Source organism: Gossypium arboreum, chromosome 10 (genome assembly GCF_025698485.1).
Source record: "Gossypium arboreum isolate Shixiya-1 chromosome 10, ASM2569848v2, whole genome shotgun sequence".
NCBI lineage: Eukaryota > Viridiplantae > Streptophyta > Magnoliopsida > Malvales > Malvaceae > Gossypium > Gossypium arboreum.
In genome coordinates, this window is record NC_069079.1 from 6229872 (window position 1) to 6250830 (window position 20959).

The window sequence follows — 20959 nt, forward strand, 5'->3', positions numbered from 1 at the left end:
CAATACAAGCTTTATATTTTTGGTCCTCTCTTTCCATTTTTGTAGCCTCTTTATTCACGTTTAAGAAAGTAAGAATGTGACTCGAAATACGTTGAATTCAAACCAGAGGCGGTCCCCAAACTTTAATAAAATATTAGCAATTTGCTAAATTGACCCTCCGAAAATAATAGAATTTTAATTTAGTATTTTAAAAAATTATAAAATATAAGTTAATACAAAGTTGAAATTAATTTTAGTTCTCGTAAAATGCATAATTAAATTCCAAATCCCCAATCTTATTTTGCCCTAATTCAGTTTTTACTTTTAAACTTAAATATCATTCAAATTAGATTTGGTTACTTGGTAATTTTCAACTGATTCTCATATTAACTTCAAGTTCAATCATGTTTACTAGGGTTCAAAGTTGAAAATTTTGATACTACAAAATAAAAATATAAAATTTAATTATACTCGTAATTTGTAAACTATTAGAATCACAATCCTTTTATAATAACCCCATTTATCTATTAAAATTTTAAATTTCATTTTTGGTGGTTATTATACGCTCATAATAACATTTTTTTAAAAAAACTTCAATGTAAAAAATTATAATGTTCTAATATTAATATTATTTTGTGAGATTTAAATAATAATTTTACTAAATTTTACTAGTGCAATTTAATTATTATTATTTTTCATTTAATAAAAATATCTTAATTAAAATTTATTATTTGAATTTAAGTGAAAATGGTTGTAAACACCTTATTTAATAAATAACGTACTTTATACTTTATGATGATTGTGATAGATAAAATGATTGTAATAGGTTAATTTTGGCCTGAGCCCGAAAAAGAAAAATAATAACCTAATAAATAAAGCCAAAGATGTAATCGGTCGAAAACAAGCCCAAAATGGTCAAATTGAAAGACAATCATTAAATTAGGGCCAAATCAAAAAGATGGAAAAAGCCAAGAAGTTATCAAATTTTGTTAACTTTGTAAAGAGCCAAAAATAGGAAGATTTTTATTTTATTTTATTTTAATTTATTAAATTAATTAGCCTATTTTTAGTAAACCTCATGTATATAAATAGTGATATTTTGTTCTTTGAAAGGATCAATTACTTTTGTATTCCTACTTCAATTTGAAATTGAATTATTCTCTCTTTTTTTATTTCTATTGGAATTGAATTATTTTCTTTTCTCTTTCAATTTAATGTAGGAATTTTGTCCATTTCATTTCAATTTCTTTGTTTTTCTAAATTCGTCCAATTGCTTTTAGCCCTTCTACTTTTTTATTGTTTTGCAATTAAGTTTTTATTATTTTTAATTTTGACCCTAAAATTTGTTTTGACTGCATTTTGGTCCTCCTTGAAGCTGTGCGTTTTGGAGGGTGGGGATTATTTTCCTTTTGGTCCCTCCTTGTTATTCGCACGTTCAAATTGGTCCATTTCCTTTTATTTATTTTTGATTTGCCCCAAAATTTTGCTTTCGGGTTTGATTTAATCTTTTTTTATTTTCGCTATTTTATTATCAAATTAACTAATTTAATATATTATTGCTATTATTATTATGTTTCTATTTATATTTATTTTGTTATTCCAATATTATTATTATTTATCTATTTATATTTCTACTATTATTATATTTCTATTTATTATATTTCTATTTCTATTTATATACTAATATTATTTTCATTATTATTTTTTTATATATGCTTTTTTACTCTTGTTATTAACATTTTATTTATTTATTTATATCGTGTTGTTATTTATTTATTTATGTCCTCTTATATGATTTTAAAACTTTTATTATTATTATTATTATTATTATTATTACTATTATTATTATTATTATTATTATTATATTTCTATTTCTATTTATGTATCAATATCATTAATTTTTATTTTTTATATATTATTATTATTATCATTATTATTACTATTAGTACTATTATTATTATTATTATATTTATTTATAGTATATTTATTCACAAATTGCTCCCTTAATTTTATTTTATATTTTAATTTACTCTTCTATTTTTAATATTTTACAAACCGCTTTCTTCAATATCTGTTTTATATCTATTTATGTATTCATTAGTCCTTATTGTACCATAAAATTGGTTTTGTCTTGTTCAGTTGCCTATTTTATTTTTTTATCATTGAAATTATTTGTTATTTATTTTATCTTATTTCCTTCGATTGTTCGTGTTGGTATTAAAGTGATAGTATGTGGTTATTGCATTATGTATACTAGGATTTGTTAGTATTTCCATATTATAGACATTCCTTAACATAACATTTTATTCGTACATTATTATTCCATGTTCATATTGCCATTTTAGTTTGTTTCGTTCAAATCATATTGAGAATTAGGTCCCAACGTATTTATTCATAATGTGCCGTTTTATTATACTTCAAACAAAATAAATACACATCGTTTTAAATTCATATTTGCTATTATTTCATAAAAAGAAAATTTTCAAAATAAGACAATGTTATGTATTTGGAAACTCGAGAGATCGCGCCTAACGTACTGGGTTTCGATTTTTCTCGTTTAAGCCAAATGACCAAATATCCTTTTAAAATTAAAATACATGAGTTTTGAAAATCAAAAGATAAGCTTATTCTCGAAGGTTTAAAATGTCGTGTGCTGACGTACTGGATGTGACATTTTATTACTTCGGGACAAGAAGGTCTTTAGCATCCGCTTCGTTTATCCAAACATTTCTTGTAAAATTAACGTTAATAAAAAAGAGAGGATTGTATTTTAAATTCTTTTTGGGTTTTTATCTTTCGATGTTAAGACCTTAATTAATCAATTAGGTACCAATTTTGGGCGTTACGAGGTTGCTAAGCTTTCCTCGTGCATAGCCGACTCCCGAACCCATTTTCTCGAATTTCGTAAACCAAAACTATTGTTTTAGTAAATCAAAACGTTTTATTAAAACAATCAATCACAAGGTGACCCGATCACACCTCATAAAAAAGGATTGGTGGCCACTCCAATTTTTGTTTTCAAAACAAAAGTCAACCATTTTTTCTTTTCAAAAAGATGGTTTCGACAATGATAATATAAAAAGTAAAAATAAAACATAAAAACTTAAAATTTATAATGAGAGTGGTGCACTGCTAATAGAGCTTTTAAACTCCACAAAAGGATCAGTGAATTAACAATTATTCTATAAAGATATAGTAAATATTAGAAAAATAAATATTTTAAAACTGTTTGTATATACCATCAATATACCAAATACTAATCTTTACAATACTAGAATACTATTGTAGTGTATAGAGGGTGAATTTTACGGAGAGAATCGATAATTAAATCATTTGAAAACGTGAACCGATCAAAATTGACCTAATTCGAATAAGTTAGGCTTATGGTTGTGTCATTTACATCTACACTTGTATATAAATATAAGCTCAAAATATTCCTGCCACTGATTTGGTGGGAAAATGGAAATGAATGGGAATATTTGGGAAAATGCGAATGTGCTAAAAAGAATCCCCAAGCATTCAAGTTTCCCAAGCCCCTACTAAATATATATATATATTGATGGCAAAAAATAAAAAAAAATCTTTCATTGATGAAAATATCAAGCTTACCCACATTCTCAATCATCATTACAATCAATAACATCAACACTATGTCTATGGCCTTTTTCCCACTATCATAATCCACCAAACAATGGCCCCAAAAAGCACCCACAATAATGGAGTATTAATGAGCTTTCCCAAAACACCATCATCAATTTTCTTATCCCAAACACTACTTAAACCAACTTTCTGATTGATAAATGCAGATAGAATTTCATTGTGATTGTAACTACTTCACCATTGATATTATAACACGGTTACTTTCATGAAAGTTGCAATATAGACTTCCTGTTTCTTTACTAGCCTAAACCGAGCTACAACGCAGACAACTGAAACTTTATATGATTCTTGAGGTTCCTAATATGCTCTTTGTTTCTTACCCTCTTTTTTTAGCCCCATAACAGGTTTAGTACTCTTGTCTCACCATATGTTTGAGGAAGCACAATATGCAGTGGTAAATATACAGACTGCAGTGGCAAGAATTAGAAGATCAGAACTGCTATTGTGATTATTACAGCAATTGTACATATCATTGCCTGCAAAAAATAATGATTTGGAATTAAATATCAAAGATAAATGGCCTATAAAGGGGACGCATATTCTTCGTTACCTTATATCATTCCAAGTTCAACTAAATAATTTTTTGCAGTTTCTTCAATTACTTTCAGATTTGATCCTTTCACCCAAGTTTCAGACGTTGACAATAATAAGGGTCCTATAAAGTTTTAGAAGAGTATCTTGCAGACCAAACACAATTCAACAGTGGGGAACATAAGGAAATTTGTAATTGTGATAATCACTTCTACCAGATTACATTATGTGTTTTAGTCAAAGTAAACGCGCACTAGAAAACTGTTAAGGACCTTGTATGCAACTAAAATAACCACAAAACTAAAGAAAACACCAATCTCTAAATTAGCACTTACAGCTATTGCAGAGGCAGCAAGTCCAGCTCTCTCCCTAGGATCTCTGTGGTAGTAGCTTCTAAAGTAGAGAATGGTAGCATAATACCACATGAAAGGGAAAACAAATCCTAACAGAAGCCTGTAAAAGAAAAGCAGACATGCTCAGAAGTCCAAAACAAGAAGAAGAGTTGAAGGAGGATGGTGGGGAGCAAGGGAACTCACGAAAACCATCCTATTCCACAGCCAAAGCAAGGAAGAGGTTTATCGTACATCCCCAGGCGCGGGTCTTCTGCATCTCTAATAAGTGTATATTCGTCATTTCTGCCTTCAACTGGTTCTGTTGAGTGCTCTGTATTCACCAAAATTCTTACCACATCAATGAAAGTAATCAAAATGAACGTATTACACATAAATTTTACTCAAAGAGGCTCAATTGAACACATTGATTGGTGTATTGGATATGTTTACCAAGAAACATAGCAGATAGCATGGTTTAAATTTCAGGTTCGAGTGAAATGTTGAATTGAAACTATTTTGAACCAGAACAGGCATCCAAAACTCCAAATTTTAACAAGACCTCCAACAACGGCTAACCATAAGAGCTCCTACCATCCATTCATATGCATGCAATTAACAGGTTCATAATATTGCATAAGCAGGACAGTAACTTTTATGATGCATGACCAGTGATTCAATTCTTTAATCTTAAGAAATCATGACATATTTGTGCTCCTTTGACAATCGAGAACCAAAAAATACTTTAGTTGAAGTGAACTGATTATATTCATGCAGTGGATTTCATATTGGTTGAATTTGACAATTTGCTGATACACGAGCAGCTACTGCCGGTAAATTCATCGGACAAAGAGAACTCCCAGCAAGTAAAATCAAATCTCATTAAAGCCCATATAGGCACTTTTAATCGCATGTTCTAGTAGTTATATTCATAGATTTGTCAACGTAATGACTTCATGGATTGCTCAGGGCTTTCCTTAAACTGTCGATGATAACAGTTATTAGCACAAATAAAGGAGACTATTGACATTTTTAACCTCAAGTAGCACATTAAATACACTTCTGATTTAAAAACTCGAAGAAGATCCGCAGCACTTAAACGAAATGGTCCTAACTAGTAAATACTATAGCTGATTAATTTGTAAATGACCATATAGAAAACTGAATACAGGAGACAAAATTCCATAAAGCTATGTGAACAATACAATTTCACAGCCAATAAGCAATTTTTGAGCAAGCAGTGAACTATTATACGCAGAACTAAAAGATGTAGAAGGAAGAAGATCAGTACTCCAATCCATGTATTTGGAATATCCAAGTCTAACACTTAGTCGATGGGCTCAGCTCTTCACTCTGCCCTTTAAGGACCTGATTAAAATATTCAGAAGTATATATAATAGAAGTAAAAAACTTGATTAGGCTCATAAATCAACTTTCTGAATAATACATGGAGCCACAATGATGTTGAAAGCAGGAACCAATAGTTCATATTCCTCAAGGATTTAAAGTTTATTAAGTTATATATCAATATTTTCATTGTGATTGTTACTAGTTCATGTGTCCTTTGAAGGACAGGCTCTGTCGTGAACAGGGAAGAATGCCATATTAGCAGCAACAATAGCCATTAGAAAGGTTTCATTAAAAGAAAATGTTACTATCCCGATACTGGATACTGATTTTGACCTATGAAACTGCTATCTGGTCCTATCCCCCAAAAGAAGAATATTACAAAACCAAATTTCAAGAAAACCAACCAACCATCACCCATTTAAATAGCTGCAACATATAAGGACCATTTAAGAATCATTTTAATTATGCATAAAGAATGTTCAATTACCTAAGCTCTCCTTGCTTAAAAGCAAGAGGTAGCAAAAAGTTTTACTCGAAGAGGCTAAATTTAACACATTCAATGGCCTAATGGAGATGTCAGTCAGAAACATAGCAGAGTTTGATGGTTTAAACTTCTGAGTGAAATGCAGAACTGAAACTATTTCGAACCAGAACAGACATTAATGAAATGCCAGTATTGGTTACCGATTAATGTTCCTAAATTCGTTAACCCCTCATATGCATGCAAAAGAAATTAACAGATTCATCATACTGCATGAGCACGACAGTAACTGTTTGATCTCTAGAAATCATGATATGACAATTATTTTTAGTCCTTTAACAATTGGGAACCAAAAACGCTTGACTACAAGTAAACTGCTTATGCATGCAGTAGATTTCATATTTAGTTCAATTTAACAAATTAAAGACACCTCAAGGCTTTCCTTCAACAGTCACTAATGACAGTTATTAGTACAAATAAAGGAGACTTATCCTTCAAGTAACAAAGTAAATATGCTTCTGATTTAATCACCCAATGAAGAGACAAAGTACTTAGGATATGATCCTAATTAACAAATATTATAGCTGACTAATTTGTAAATGAACATGAACAACATCAAAATACAGAAAAGATAGCATTCCAGAAAGCTTTGTGAATCATACGATATCACAGCTAATAAGTGATTTGTGTGACGCGCTGAACTGTTATATGCAGAAAAAAGGAAAAGATGTTGAAGGAATGCGATCAGTAATCTAATCCATGTGTTCGGAATATGAATATCCAGGTCTAAAAGTCAGTTGGTGGTCTCGGAACCTCTCTCTGCCTTTGGAGGACCTGCTCTGTCAAGAACACCGGAAGAAGGTACCACCATATTAGCAGCTACACAATAGCCATTAGAAAGGTTTCTAAAAAAAAGCAAATATCTCAATGCTAAGTACAGATTTTAACCTATGGAACAGGAAATACATGGTTCTATCCCCTAAAAGAAGAGTATTACAAAAGCCAATTTTGAAGAAAAACTCGACCAACCCATCACCCTTCACTTGAAAGATTGCCGGAACAACTAAGAATTAATTTAATTATGCAAAAAGTCAAATCAACTAAGCTCTCCTTGCTTAAAAGCAAAGAAATAAAGAGGAAGCAATTCTGTTAAAATCAATTTTATTTAATCAACACTGGCCAAAGAAAAGAACCTTGAAATCCATCAAAATAACGCCACATAATAACCAATTATCCCACTAAAACTCAGACCTTGATTTCTAGAGAGCCTAATTCCCAAAACCCTAAAAAACCCAAACAAGATACAAAGCACAACAATCACTCTACAATATCAAAAAAAAGTAATTTAGCAATTAAAAAAAAAAACAGAGCAATTGATTATGAAACAGTAAAATGTAGCAGCAAAAAGAAAGGAAGGAGTTAAAGTTGCTTGCCTGTCTGTCAAAGTGAGAGAGTGAAGGAAAAGAAAAGGAATTTGACAGAAGAGAAAAAGCAGAGCAAATCAAATTTTAGTTGAGAAGCGATTTTCTTTCTTTGCTTTTTCATTTAGTGGGTTTTTATTGATGTCAGCGTTACCTTATTCATCTTCCCCATTAAATAATCAAACCAATAAGACATTGGTTTATGGGGGAAAGAGGGAAAAAAAAACAACTTAAAAAGACACTTTTTGTGTACTGGTTTTGATGTGTTTGGACTTTGGATCGATCAGATGCCCATTTTGTATGGGCGTGTATCCATCTATCAGATATAAACCTTAAATCAAACATGGAATATACAAAAAAAAAAAAAATAATAATAATAATTTTTATTCAATTTTGTTTTTTCTAAACTAAACTAAAATATAACCATTTAATTATTTTATATTTACATATAAATATATATTTTAATAGAAGGTGTCATAAGGCAAAAACAAATAAAAATTAAACAACTAAGTAGATACATTAGATCGATTTATCGATAAAAATATTAGGCTCGAAAAATAGGATTGGACAAAACAAATTAACCTAGTTTTAAATATGGGTCACTTCATGCTTGAACATTCAAGGTCTGAACTTTGCTCATTAACTTATTTTTAAATTGTAATGATTTATATTATGTAATTTATAATACATAAAAATTAAATCTATAGGAATATATGATACTACTATAATGTAAACACAAAAAAACTTAAGATGACTATATAAAAATAATAAAAATATAAAACTATTAAATATTAAAAATAAAATAATTACAAATATAAATATTTATATTTAAAAAATTAAAAAAATATCCGACTTATGAACACCTCTAAGATACACCAAAGCATTTATCTCTCTTAAAAACCAATTGCACCCCATGGAAATTTCTATAAAAAATTGTAACTCGTCCAATTGTTGTGGCTTCAACTTTGAAATTAAGTCATTTACGATGTTAACTTCACAAAATATATATTTCTACCACAACATACCAATTTTAATAAGGCAATGAATAAGATCGATTTAAGTAGTAATATGAAAACAAGATAAATCAAAAGATTAATTATAATATGAAGATAAACACTAATTAAAATAAAAGAGATTGAGATAAGAGAGAATTGAATAAAAAAGATGTGAAACATCTCTCTTCTTTGGAATCGGATGTCTTTGGAATCGGATGTTTCCCAAAAGACAATCAAGTTTAGTTGGTTAGGTTACAAATGATAAGGTATTAGCCTAGTTTAGTTAAGGTGTGAATATGTTGGAATGTGGCGTTCAACTTGATTTATGTGAATTAGATGTTTGATTTGGTAAGTGACTTAGAAATGTATTATTTGGAATTTGTAATGCCTGAATGAATGGTATTTTGAAGTATCTTTGAATCGCTGAAATGTTAATGTTGGAGTAAGTTCTAAAAATGTGTAATTTACCAAAATAGAAATCTATTGGATTGTCCTCGGTATGGCCATACCAATCTTGATCCATTTTTTTCAAAAATTTTACAATTTAATCCTCAAGTTGGGAAACTTGACTATTGTCTTCAATATCTTGGTACCAAACTCGAGATATTGCAATACCCACCTAATGAGAATTGAAGTATGGCTACTGTCTTTAGCATCGTGATACCCAATTGTTATATTTGGAAAAAAATTCAATTTAGTCCTAATTCGATATCGAGTTATTATTGAGCTTTTGTAAGTTTGTATAACACCTAAAAATGATTGTGTATAGTGTTGAATGCGTGTTTTGTTTGAATAAATACAGTAAATTGTATAGATTGACTATAATTGATCGTAGTTGTTCTGACAACAAATGTGACACGCTATAACTCGGACCCGACAATTAAGTCGGATTAAGGGTGTTACACAAGCAGTCCACTTCCACTGCAACTTGTTTGTATCCTTTGTTCCATGCATTCTCAGTCCCATCTGCAATAGCCCGTAATTCAGTATGAACTATGAAGCACATTAGACACACCAACATTTCGATAAAAACCAAGGCAACAGTTCCTCTTGTTGTCGCGAAGCACACCTCCTGCTGAACTCGTGTTTCTGTTAGTGTTAACTACCCCGCCTATGTTAAGTTAACCCAACCAACATCAAGTGCTTCCCACTTGATTAGGCTCACTGTACCATTCACTTGTCTATTAAGCTCAAACTGGCTGCCGCAATGCCCAAGCCATTTAACTAATAACCATGTCCTTATTTTTATACTTAGCATAAAAAACTAAGCAGTTACGATTCCTCCAAGCATATTAACAGACCATTGAAAAAAACACATCCTAGGTGGTTCGGTCATAACTACAACCATGCTTCTTTTGGAGATTGCTATAAATCCAAGTAAAATTGCAGTTGAAAAACCAATGCTTTAAGCTAGCAGGAACCAACTGCTCCCAAATGCTTCTAATAGCAGAACTCTCACGTAAGACATGACTAGCCAATTCATGTGTATACGCACAAATTGAACATGAAAGGCCTTTCGTTGAGCGATGACATCTCTCGGCATTAGTAAAGATCCTCTTCCGCAAAGCAAGCCACGAGATTACTTAATATGTTCCGGCACCACTGCTTCCCATATCATATTCCAAGCATTATCCCTCGGTTCCCAAGCATTTTCCATCAAGTTTCTATAAGCTTCTCAAACTGTGAACCTATGCGAGCACCCTCATCTCCAAATGCACCAACAACACCATCATCCTTATTTGGAGGCAACACATTAGCAATATAAGCCAATATATTTTATGGAAGCCAAGCAAACAAAATGTTCCATTTCCATTGTCCATCAAAATTGACCATATCCTTCAAACGGACCTACCCCTATATAATGAGTATGAAGAGGGCTAAGATCTGCAATCCAAATATCAGTCTAGAAACGGAAACGGACTGATTCTGCACCACCCAACGAACATACAATCAGTTCTCGAAACTTGCCCTATTCTCTCTCCATAAAACTGAACTATTATTCTGATTGATTTCCTTTTGACAAACACATATTATCTTGTATTTCTGATAAATTTGTTAAATTATGATCAAATTGATAGAATGTATAAATGTTACAGGTTAAATTTGTTAAATAAAAATAAATTGATAGAATATGTAAAATTTGAGAGAAAAATTTATTATTATACAAATAAAAATTATATGCAATTGTAAAAAAAATTAATATTATGATTAATTGTCCTTAGTTGCTTACTTTAGAGATAAATTAATTTTTAATATTAAAATTAAGAGGATTAGATAGAATTTTTTTTTACCAAGATTATCCTTTAAACAAAATTATTAGGCAAGGCTGGTAATTTCCGAACTTTCTTCCTAACGTTAGGCTAAATAATATTGTTAAGTGCATGTCATCACATTAAACTATGCAAAATTAAAGAGAAACAAATAGGTTTTTAGTCATGTGATTAGCTTTTTAGTATAATTTTTTATTCATACAAAATTTAAATATATTTTATTAATTAAAAATTCAAATCAGACATAAATTATTTTGTGAGTCTTTCTTATAATTTTTATATTAAATTTATAATACATCGGTATCGGCAAAAGAATTACATATAAAAATTAATCGATGTTTTGACTACATCTGTAAAATTAATTATTTATCATTTTTAGATTTAAGTATCATTATAATTAATTTTGTATTGAGTTATTATATAAAAATATAAAAACATCTTCATAAAAATATAGTTTAACGGAATATATTTTAATAATTTCAATTACAAATATCTTCTTGATAAATTTTTATTGACTTATTATATAAAAGATAAAAACACTTTCATAAAAATATAACTTAATTTAGTATATCGAAGATATTTTAATAATTTCAAAATTAAATTGATGCCCGGTTAATCTGTAATATCAATTGAATGAAATACTTAAAATAAGTATAAATTATTTATACTTTCTTTTACCTATTAGTGGAGTCGTCCACGAGCCGGGCTCAGACAAAATTGTAGGGCTTATTGATAGGTCTGACCCGAAAAATAGGTTTAAAATTTTGTCAAAACTTGACACAAATTATATATGCTAAACTCAGGCTCGGCTCGACCTGACCCGTATTAAAGTCTATAATATTGATACAATAGGGAATGTATCGATACTTGCTACGAGATATCGATACTTTAGGGAAGGTATCGATACTCAAGTAAATTTTCTTTAATTTTCAAAATATTGAACTTTAAAATGATATGAATACTAGGTAAAATATCAATACTTTGTTAAGTATATTAATATTTTCGGGTCAAATTAGGCCGAGCCAAATCCGAATTAAAAAACTCTTATCCAAAGCTCAACCCTTTCAAAACATAGACCTCATTTTTTATCTATACCTATTTTTTAAAATTATATTTTTATCTAAACTCTCCTATCTTTCGAACACAGCACGGAGAACTACCTATAAGCATGCTTGAACTGCAACCGAACTAAGGCTAGATCATGGTTACGAAACCCTTTTTAAAAAGTAAAAGGTAGCTGAACCGGGTAGCCGGTCCAACCGACCAATATAAAGATTCAAGCACATGACCTACGTAGAGAATCATCGTTCTGTTACAACCTCGAAAGTTCCTCTCCGTTCTCTCCCATAAAACGAAACCCTAACTCGAATTCAGAGCCACCAAACTCACCTTAACAATGGCTCATCATGGCGGCTCCGACCCAGAATCCGAACCAAACACCCGACTTTACAATCCATACCAAGACCTTAACCTCCAGGTTCCTATCAACAACCTTTACAGGCTCCCTACCTCCCCGGAGTTCCTCTTCGCTGAGGAATCCCTCCACCAGCGCCGTTCCTGGGGCGAAAACCTAACGTTTTATACCGGTTCCGCTTATTTAGGCGGCTCTGTATCGGGCGCAGCCGTCGGGCTCTTCTCCGCTCTCAGGAATTTCGAGCAAGGCGATACTTTGAAACTCAAAATCAATCGGATCTTGAATAGTTCGGGTCACACGGGTCGATCATGGGGGAACAGGATCGGTGTGGTGGGCTTGATTTATGCGGGGATGGAGAGCGGGGTCGTGGCTGTAACTGACCGTGATGATGTATGGAGTAGCGTGGCGGCGGGTCTTGCGACCGGAGCTCTTTGTCGGGCCGCGAGAGGGGTAAGGTCTGCTGCGGTTGCTGGTGCGCTTGGTGGGTTGGCAGCTGGAACCGTGGTTGCTGGGAAGCAAGTCTTGAAGAGATACGTGCCAATTTAAAGCTGGAATTTTCAGTGAGTTGATATTTCGTTGAATCGAAAATTTTGATGGTGCTAGGTTGAATCTTTGGGGAAAAAATTGATAATAGGTTTCTAAGAAATTTAATTCATGTAATATGTGAAGGTAATGTGATGAATAATCGTCTGCCTAACGATTAATGATTTTCGAAGTTTCTTTGTTCTATATTAATGATCGGTATTCGATCGACCATGCTTTTCTCTTTATTTATTATCTACTTAATTGTGATAAATGGTAATTAGAAATTTCTTTATTGTTAGTTAATTTTATACTTTGTTACTGCACTCTTCATTTTTTGAAGTACTATTTGGGAATCATCTCCAAACATATGAAAAAACTTAGATTCAAGACATATACTAGTATTTGACACTCATCCCCTATTCGGGGTAATTTTATATTGTTAGTAATTTGTTTGTTATTGCAGGGAAAAAAGATGCATGTTATCTGCTTCTGTTTGATGTCTTTGTATGCATGGAAACGCTGTTTAGACATATTTCAAGGTAGTAACTTTATAGAAATTAAGTTGTCTTGTTTTGTGAAAGAAAGAGCTGAAATGTGAGTGGAATAAGTTGAAGAATACCGAGTTGTTGTTTGATATTCAACAATCAGCTGAACTGAGTTTGAGATTCTTATTGCATATTGCTATATTGTAACTACATAGCCAGGTATGTGATGTTGTAGTGTTTGTATTACAATTGTCCTATTATTTGCCGGTATGTAATGGTCAAAAGTGATGATCCCATGCTTGGTGTCAGGTGTCCTGTAGGCGTTGGACTTAGGTTCAGATAATAATAACTTTCCTAAACCTCATCTGGCCATGCGCATTTGATCATGCAGACACTTTGTGCCCCTAGCATAAAAAGCTTGCTCAATTGAAATCTTTATTTTATTTTCTTAGAAGTTTCTTCATTAGATGTACTGTTACCAGCGAGAAAGGGGATAACATCAAAGTCTCTACTTTGAGTATTTCACAACATACATGGACTAGAAGGAAAGCATACATATCCAATAGAATTTAAATAAGTTTGCATTTTTTATTGAAACCCTGGACCAATCCTTAGAGTTCATTACCCTAATTATATATCTTAAGCTTATTATATAAATTTATAGATATGCATGCAAAATATACATATATTCATCTGGTGTCTTGGATACTACTAAGGTTAGGTACTGAGGTACCAGAATTTCAAAGTTTGTGGAACTGAGATTACCCAAGAACTGCCCAAGTTTAGCCTGTTTTAGGTTTTAAAGTCATGGTAATTAGAAATATATATGATTTGGAATGAAACTCCCTTAAGTTATTTTAATGGTTATATTTGTATGTGCTTTGATAATACATTCTCCATAAGTGTGCCATTTTTTGCAGCAAACGCAAGCAACAAATTTAGGACCTAAGGGTTATGTTACCCGGATTCATGGTGTGTTGAAAATGAGTTTACGTCTAACTTTGTTTTCTCTGCTACAAGTATGGTAAAGCAACAAATTATTGTGAATCTATGGATTCTTTTTGAGCCTTGAATTCTTAGAACTTATGAAAATATCCGAATACTTAAAGCAATTTTTGTTCTTTCTCCTTAATGACATGATTGTCTCTTGTTGTTTCCCTTTTATGTTTTGGAGAAAAATAATGTTATTAATGGAATTCCATAAAAAATTTCCCACCTAATACAATTATTTTGGTAATCTTTTCATCTTTTATTCATATCCCCTTAAAATACGAGAGTAAATATAGAAAGTAGTTATATATTTATGCTCAACATGATGTAAATTAGTTGTATTTGTTTATAAGAATATTTAATTTGTTATGTTTTCTTAGTAATGTAATGCTATTGACTGACCTCGTATACAAATTTTATTGATTGAACTTAATCATTAATGCAAAATTGAAATAACGTAGGTCATTAGGATTTAAATTAGAATAAATTTAAACATAATTAACAACGTAGGTAATCTTGTTATAGATAAAATGTTAGGTGTGACATTCAAGGTAATCTCGCTATAGAGAAAATTCTTGCGTACATAAATTATATTAGTATGTACTTTGCAATGTACCCCCAAAAATTACTTTGCAATTCTTGTTATGTCTAAGTCAGGGAATCTTTTGAATCAGGTTGTGGCATTTAAAGCCCAGTCGAAGTGTTTATTGTCATTTGTAAACTCCACAATATTCTTTTATTTTGATTAAAGTTGTTTATGTATAATAATATTATATTACTTCATTAAAGAAAACACAAAGTATAACTATTATAGCTAAGCAATATAAATATAAATATATATATATATTATTTGACAAGTAAAAGCTGTCAAAATTACTCATTGAATGTAGTAGACAAAAGGTGAACATCCCAAACTTAGTAAGGAGTACATTCAAAACCCAAATTAAAAGTGTTTAATTCTGCCTAACAAATACTCAACATTAGAAAGGATACTCTTCAACAAAGCAAGGCACAGGACTACTTAATATGTTCTGGCACCATTGTTTTCCATATCATATTCCAAGCATTATCCCTCGGCTCTCAAGCATTTCCATCAAGTTTCTATAAGCATCTCGAACCATGTACCTATGCAAGCTTTCCCATATCCAGATGCACTGACACCACCATCATTGTAATACTCTTAACCTGTATTCGTTACTAGAATAGGGTTACAGGAATGCTATAGCAAGTTAACAAAATAAACAAGTAAATCATAATCATTTCATATATAATTTCTTAAAAACCACAGAGTTATTGAATTACAATAATATCTTATATCTACAAGGCTTAAATTGAACTTTAGGGACTAAACAATCAATCTTAAAACCTCAGGGACTATTTTGAAACAAATTACAACATTTCAGGAAAATATAAAAAAATCCAAAAAAATGGGACACACGGCTGTGTGGCCAGACCGTGTAACTTTCAAAATTGTGACACACGGCCATGTCCCTACCCGTGTAACTCACTGAGTTAGGCCACACTGTCACAGGCCATGTGCTAGGCCGTGTGCTAGGCCGTGTAACACATTGACTTAATACACATGGCCATGTCGCAGGCCGTGTGTGGTACATAGCAAAATGGCACAGGCGTGTCCTAGGTCGTATGCACCTAAATGAACCATAAATATCAAGTTTATCATTTCAAGATTTCTTGGACATTAAGTAACCCATTTACTAGCCATTAGACCTATTCAAAATGACATTAAACAAAATTAAATAATATCATTTCAACCATCTTAAGTGCCTAGTCAATGTGCCCTCATTGGTACTACAAGTATACACACTTATACAATAATATAAATCGTCAACCAAAACATGCCAATTCACACAACTTAAATATAGGCATAGGCACCTCAAATCATAGCAATTCAAATAGACCTTTTAGTCATACATATACTACAAGTTTATATCAAAAACATCTTCCATCATTCATAATCCATAGCAAGTCATTATCTAAACATTTGCCAAATAAACTTCAAGACCATGTAGTGATGTTCAAGTTACCAACTTGCATTTAGGCTCTCTTTACATATATACATACCAAAACAAAAGTAATGACAAAACAAACCTATTACGTGCCATATAATCCAAAATAAACGTTCATGATCTACCGAAATCAGATGAATAATGTGACTTGAGTGCTAATCCAATCATCCAACCTTCAAAAGTATCTACAAGAAACATAAATTTATATAAGTAAGCTCATTGAAGCTTAGTAAGTTTGACGTACAAAAACAATAAATCTTACCAAAGTAAATATAACAATTCAATAAAAAATAATTCAACAACAAGTGTTTCTTGTCATCCACAATATCAAACCAATGAATTCCATAATTCAATTCAAAGCTCAAATAATAATCTCCAGGAAAACATTTATGTCCACAACGAGTTAATTCATGATGTCAAATACATGTCATGCCTTTCAAAATCATTAAATAAGTTATAATACAACAATTTACGACTCGATGAATGACTTACAGATACGAGTACACAAGTAATCCAACTGAAACACGCCAATCGCTCACAAGAGGTACTCCACCCGATAACATGCCAAACGCTCATAAGAGCTAATCCAACCGATAACACGCTATGACACTAAGTGCCTAGCCCACAGGATATACATCCGCCCCATAACATGCCAGATCATGATAGTATAACATGAGGGGGTGAGTATTCGATTGAGTCGAGTCGAATCAAGTGAAAATTTTTTAGTTATTCGAGTTGACGAATCCTATTTTAGCAACCGAACTTAATTCAAATTTTTTTTGAATTGAACTGAATCAAGTCAAAAAATTTCAAGTCAAGTCGAGTTAACGAATCCTATTATTTATACTTAATGTTGTATTTACATGACCCATTATTTAACTAGTAGACGAAGTACAAGATTATTTAACGACATAAACAAATATAATGGTTTTGCCTTTTAACTTAATGAGTAAACATTTATCAAAACGACGTAGTTTTTCCTTTTAATTTAATGGTTTTGATTTTTAACTTTAGAAAAGGTAAACATTTATCAGAACGATGCTATTGAAACCATTTTTTGAAATCGACTTTTTATTTTAAAACAAATGAACGAAAATGAGAGTCGTCACCAATCATTTTTATGAGGTGTGATCGGATCACCTCATAATTTGATCATTTTAATAAAAAATTGAGATTTACTAAAACGATGATTTTGGTTTACAAAATCTAGGAAATGAGTTCGAGAGTCAATTACGCACTAGGAAGGATTAGCACCCTCGTAACTCCCAAAATTGGTACCTAATTGATTAATTGATGTCTTAATATCGATAACGGAAAATTTGAAGAGAATTTAAAACACGATCCCCCTTTACATAATATCAAAATATCGTTTAGCCATATTAATTTTCAAGAAAAAGTCTTATTTCAAGTTAATCGAGAAGAAAGGATCGTGCCCTGTAAGTTAGGACACAATACCTTAAATCCTCGAAAACAAGAATGATCGCCACTTAGTCATTACTTAAATCTCATTTTTTATATTTTTAAAATAGATATTCAACTATTTCGGGTTTTAGAAAGAGGCCATACTCTGTAAGTTAGGAGCACGACTCCTCTAATTCCAAAAATGATGAACATTGTCTTGTTTTTTTCTTTTTCTTTTTTTAACATTTTTCTATTCATATGATAAAACAAACACAACCTTTTAACTACATGCTTTTTAATTTATGTAGGCCTAATAATAAAATGAACGCATTTTTTTAACATGATACACGGTATGGATATTGACAAAAAAATAATATGGTAGCAAGTGAACAAAGAAATGATGATATTAAAATGATAGGCGAATAAATGAATGAACAAATGAACAAACAAATAAAAGATAAACTAAAGATGCTATGCTTGTGAGTAATGATAATGTAACTATAATGATAAAATGTCAATTTATAATAATAATAGCGATAATCATAATATTAATATGAATAATAAAAGAATATTAACAAATAATAATGATAATACTAATAAAACATAAAAAAGGGAATTTAAATAACATAAATTTTGAATGTTTTAAAAAAGGGTAAGGGATAATAAAAAATATAAAAGGTCCATAAAAGGGTAAATAAGATAAACGAAAGATTGAATTGAAATTAAAATGAAATTAGAAGTGAAAATTATAAAGAAATAAATTAATTAAGTAATAAATCAAAATAAAGGACCAAAATAAAATGCGCGAAAAGAAAAAGGGACTAAATGGGAAATTATCCAAAACTCTAAGAGACGTGTCATTCCCCAAGAGGTCAGCAGACAAAGGACTAAATAGAAAACAAATTAAAATTAAGTGGTGCAATCTAAAAAGAAAAAAAATGAAATTAGGACCATATTAAAAAGGAGTTTGAAAGCGGAAGGACCAAGGTCGCAAATAGACCATAATCGCAAAAACACGTGGATCTGCTAGCTTTTGGGTCGGGTCTCGGGTCCCATAAAAAAGATGTCATTTTGGGGCGTTTAGGGCTTGAAAGAAACTATGTTGTTTAGGGGTCCCTATTTAAGTAAAAAATGTTTCAAAAATCATTTCTAAACTGTTTAAAAAAATTATTTTCTCTCCTTTTTTTCTCTGAAAGGGACCTTTAAGTCCGACCATAGAAATGGCAGACCTCCGTCATGGCCGAAAAGTCGCTCAAAAACCCCTTTGAACCCCCTTTCTGTGTAGAACTTCGATTCAGAGTCGAAAATCCTAGACTAAAGCCAAAACTCCCCCCCCCCCCAAAAAAAAAGGAAAACCTTTCAATTCTTGACGTCCTTAGCTACGGCATTGGCCGAATCCCTAGGGATTCGACGGCCTCTCGGACCAAAGGAGACACCAACAGTGTGCGAAGATAAAAAGGCAGGCAAAAGGTTTTATTTTTATTTATTATTTTCTTTTTCTTTTTTTTTTTGAATAAAAAAATGGAAGGAAATAAACCACCTTTGTTTTTTGCTCTCTGTTGTTTTAAGATTTTAGTTTTTATATTTCTTTTCTTTTTTGTGTTGTGTAAAATTACATCTCAAATCTCTGGCTTTTATAGCCAATTATACATATATATATTTTTTCTTTTTGTTGTTTCTGCCATATTTATCGTCTGTTTTCTTGTTGTTACTGTTCTGTCCTTTTTCTTTCTTTTTGCAGGAGGCGGTGTGCGGTCAACGGAGGGGAGAGACCCTTGCTTTTGCCATTTTGGTGCAATGGTGGCAGATGAGGCGTCAGACCTCAAGATGAGGGGTCTCGGGTGGCGTGCCTGCTGCCTGCTAGGGGAGGGTTTCTGGCTTTTCTGAAACTAGTTTAAGTTTTTAAGCCATTGGGCCATTTTTTTTTTTTGTATTTTGGCTTCATTTTTGAGTCATTTTGTAATTGAACTTTTAATAATGAACTTTTATTTATTTATTTATTTTGGGTTTGGCCGAGCAAAATTGGGTTGTTACAACGTAGTTTTGCCTTTTCTTAACTAAATTTTCGGATAACTCAAATTGTGTAATTCATATTCGAGTTAAATTGAAAAACTTAATTTTTTATTCAATTTGATCTGAATAATTTGATTAACTCAAATAACTTGAAATATTTAATTCAAAATTAGAATTTTTTATCGAGTTTTTCGAATCGAATCGAATTTTACTCACCCTTACACAAGGGTTCGTAACAAAAGCTGAACCTCAGTATACTCGGGAAAATATATATATCACACCACATCAATTTCCACTCCAACCCCACGTAACACACCATCATTCATTCATACTCTATCTAGCGTTCATCCAGCCTAAGTACCAAAATCCAATAACATTTTCCCCAACATTATAACATCAATTAAACTATTAAAATAAACTATTTCACATTATATCATCATACAATTCATATAAATATCAAATTATCAAATTTTCTTTTTCTACGTAAATCAACAAGATCTTGATTAGAGGTGTGTATGGACCGAGCTAGGCTGGGTTGGACTCAACTAAAAATTCAGGTCTGTTTGCTAGGCTCGGGCCCGGTCTGGCCATATTAATTTTTATATTATTTTATATAATTTTAAAATATATATATAATACATCAAAAATACTAAAAACATCAAAATAAATATTTTCCAACAAATTAAAAATAAAATTTAAAAATATGTATACTTAAATAATACTAAGATATATGCACTTAACAAGCAAATGCCTCTAAAATAATAACAAAATTAACAAATGTCTTTAAAATAATAACAAAATTAACAATAAAATAAGTTTTTGTATAATATTCAAATAATAACAATAAAATAGTAGCAACATAATAGTAAAATAGTAGCAAAATAGGAGAAAACAATAAGAAAATAATATTAAAAAAAACAATTTTTTTTTCCTTTAGTGAATTCGGACTGGGCCAAAAATGCCTTACCCGAGGCCCGGTCCCTTTTTTAAACTGGACTTATTTTTTTGTCCAAACCCATTTTTCGGGCCTATATTTTAGCTCAAATCCTCCCACATTTCGGGTAGGTCTTTGGGCCGGGCCGGTGGCC

General features: G+C 31.2%; 2 protein-coding genes across 4 annotated transcripts; one reads left to right on the forward strand and one right to left on the reverse strand.

The window, feature by feature from the left end:
• Window positions 1–3549: 3549 nt before the first annotated feature.
• Window positions 3550–8059, reverse strand: LOC108470664 (60S ribosomal protein L18a-like protein). 3 transcript variants are annotated; one of them, XM_053020627.1, is made up of 6 exons: window positions 7764–8059; window positions 6993–7164; window positions 5791–5867; window positions 4707–4833; window positions 4506–4623; window positions 3550–4115 (listed from the first exon to the last, which is right to left on the reverse strand). In XM_053020627.1, the coding sequence occupies exons 3-6, from the start codon at window positions 5798–5800 to the stop codon at window positions 4062–4064; spliced, it is 309 nt and encodes a 102-aa protein (XP_052876587.1). In that variant the 5' UTR covers window positions 5801–5867; window positions 6993–7164; window positions 7764–8059; the 3' UTR covers window positions 3550–4061. The 3 variants fall into 3 exon arrangements, with proteins under 3 accessions (XP_052876587.1, XP_017627551.1, XP_052876586.1); XM_017772062.2 differs by having other exon boundaries at window positions 6993–7169; XM_053020626.1 differs by lacking the exon at window positions 7764–8059 and having other exon boundaries at window positions 3550–4046; window positions 6993–7169.
• A 4152-nt stretch (window positions 8060–12211) lies between these two features.
• LOC108470742 (mitochondrial import inner membrane translocase subunit TIM23-2-like) lies at window positions 12212–13239 on the forward strand. Its single transcript, XM_017772186.2, has one exon. It carries the CDS (start codon window positions 12413–12415, stop codon window positions 12974–12976), a length of 564 nt encoding a protein of 187 aa, XP_017627675.1. The 5' UTR covers window positions 12212–12412; the 3' UTR covers window positions 12977–13239.
• The last annotated feature ends 7720 nt before the right edge of the window (window positions 13240–20959 follow it).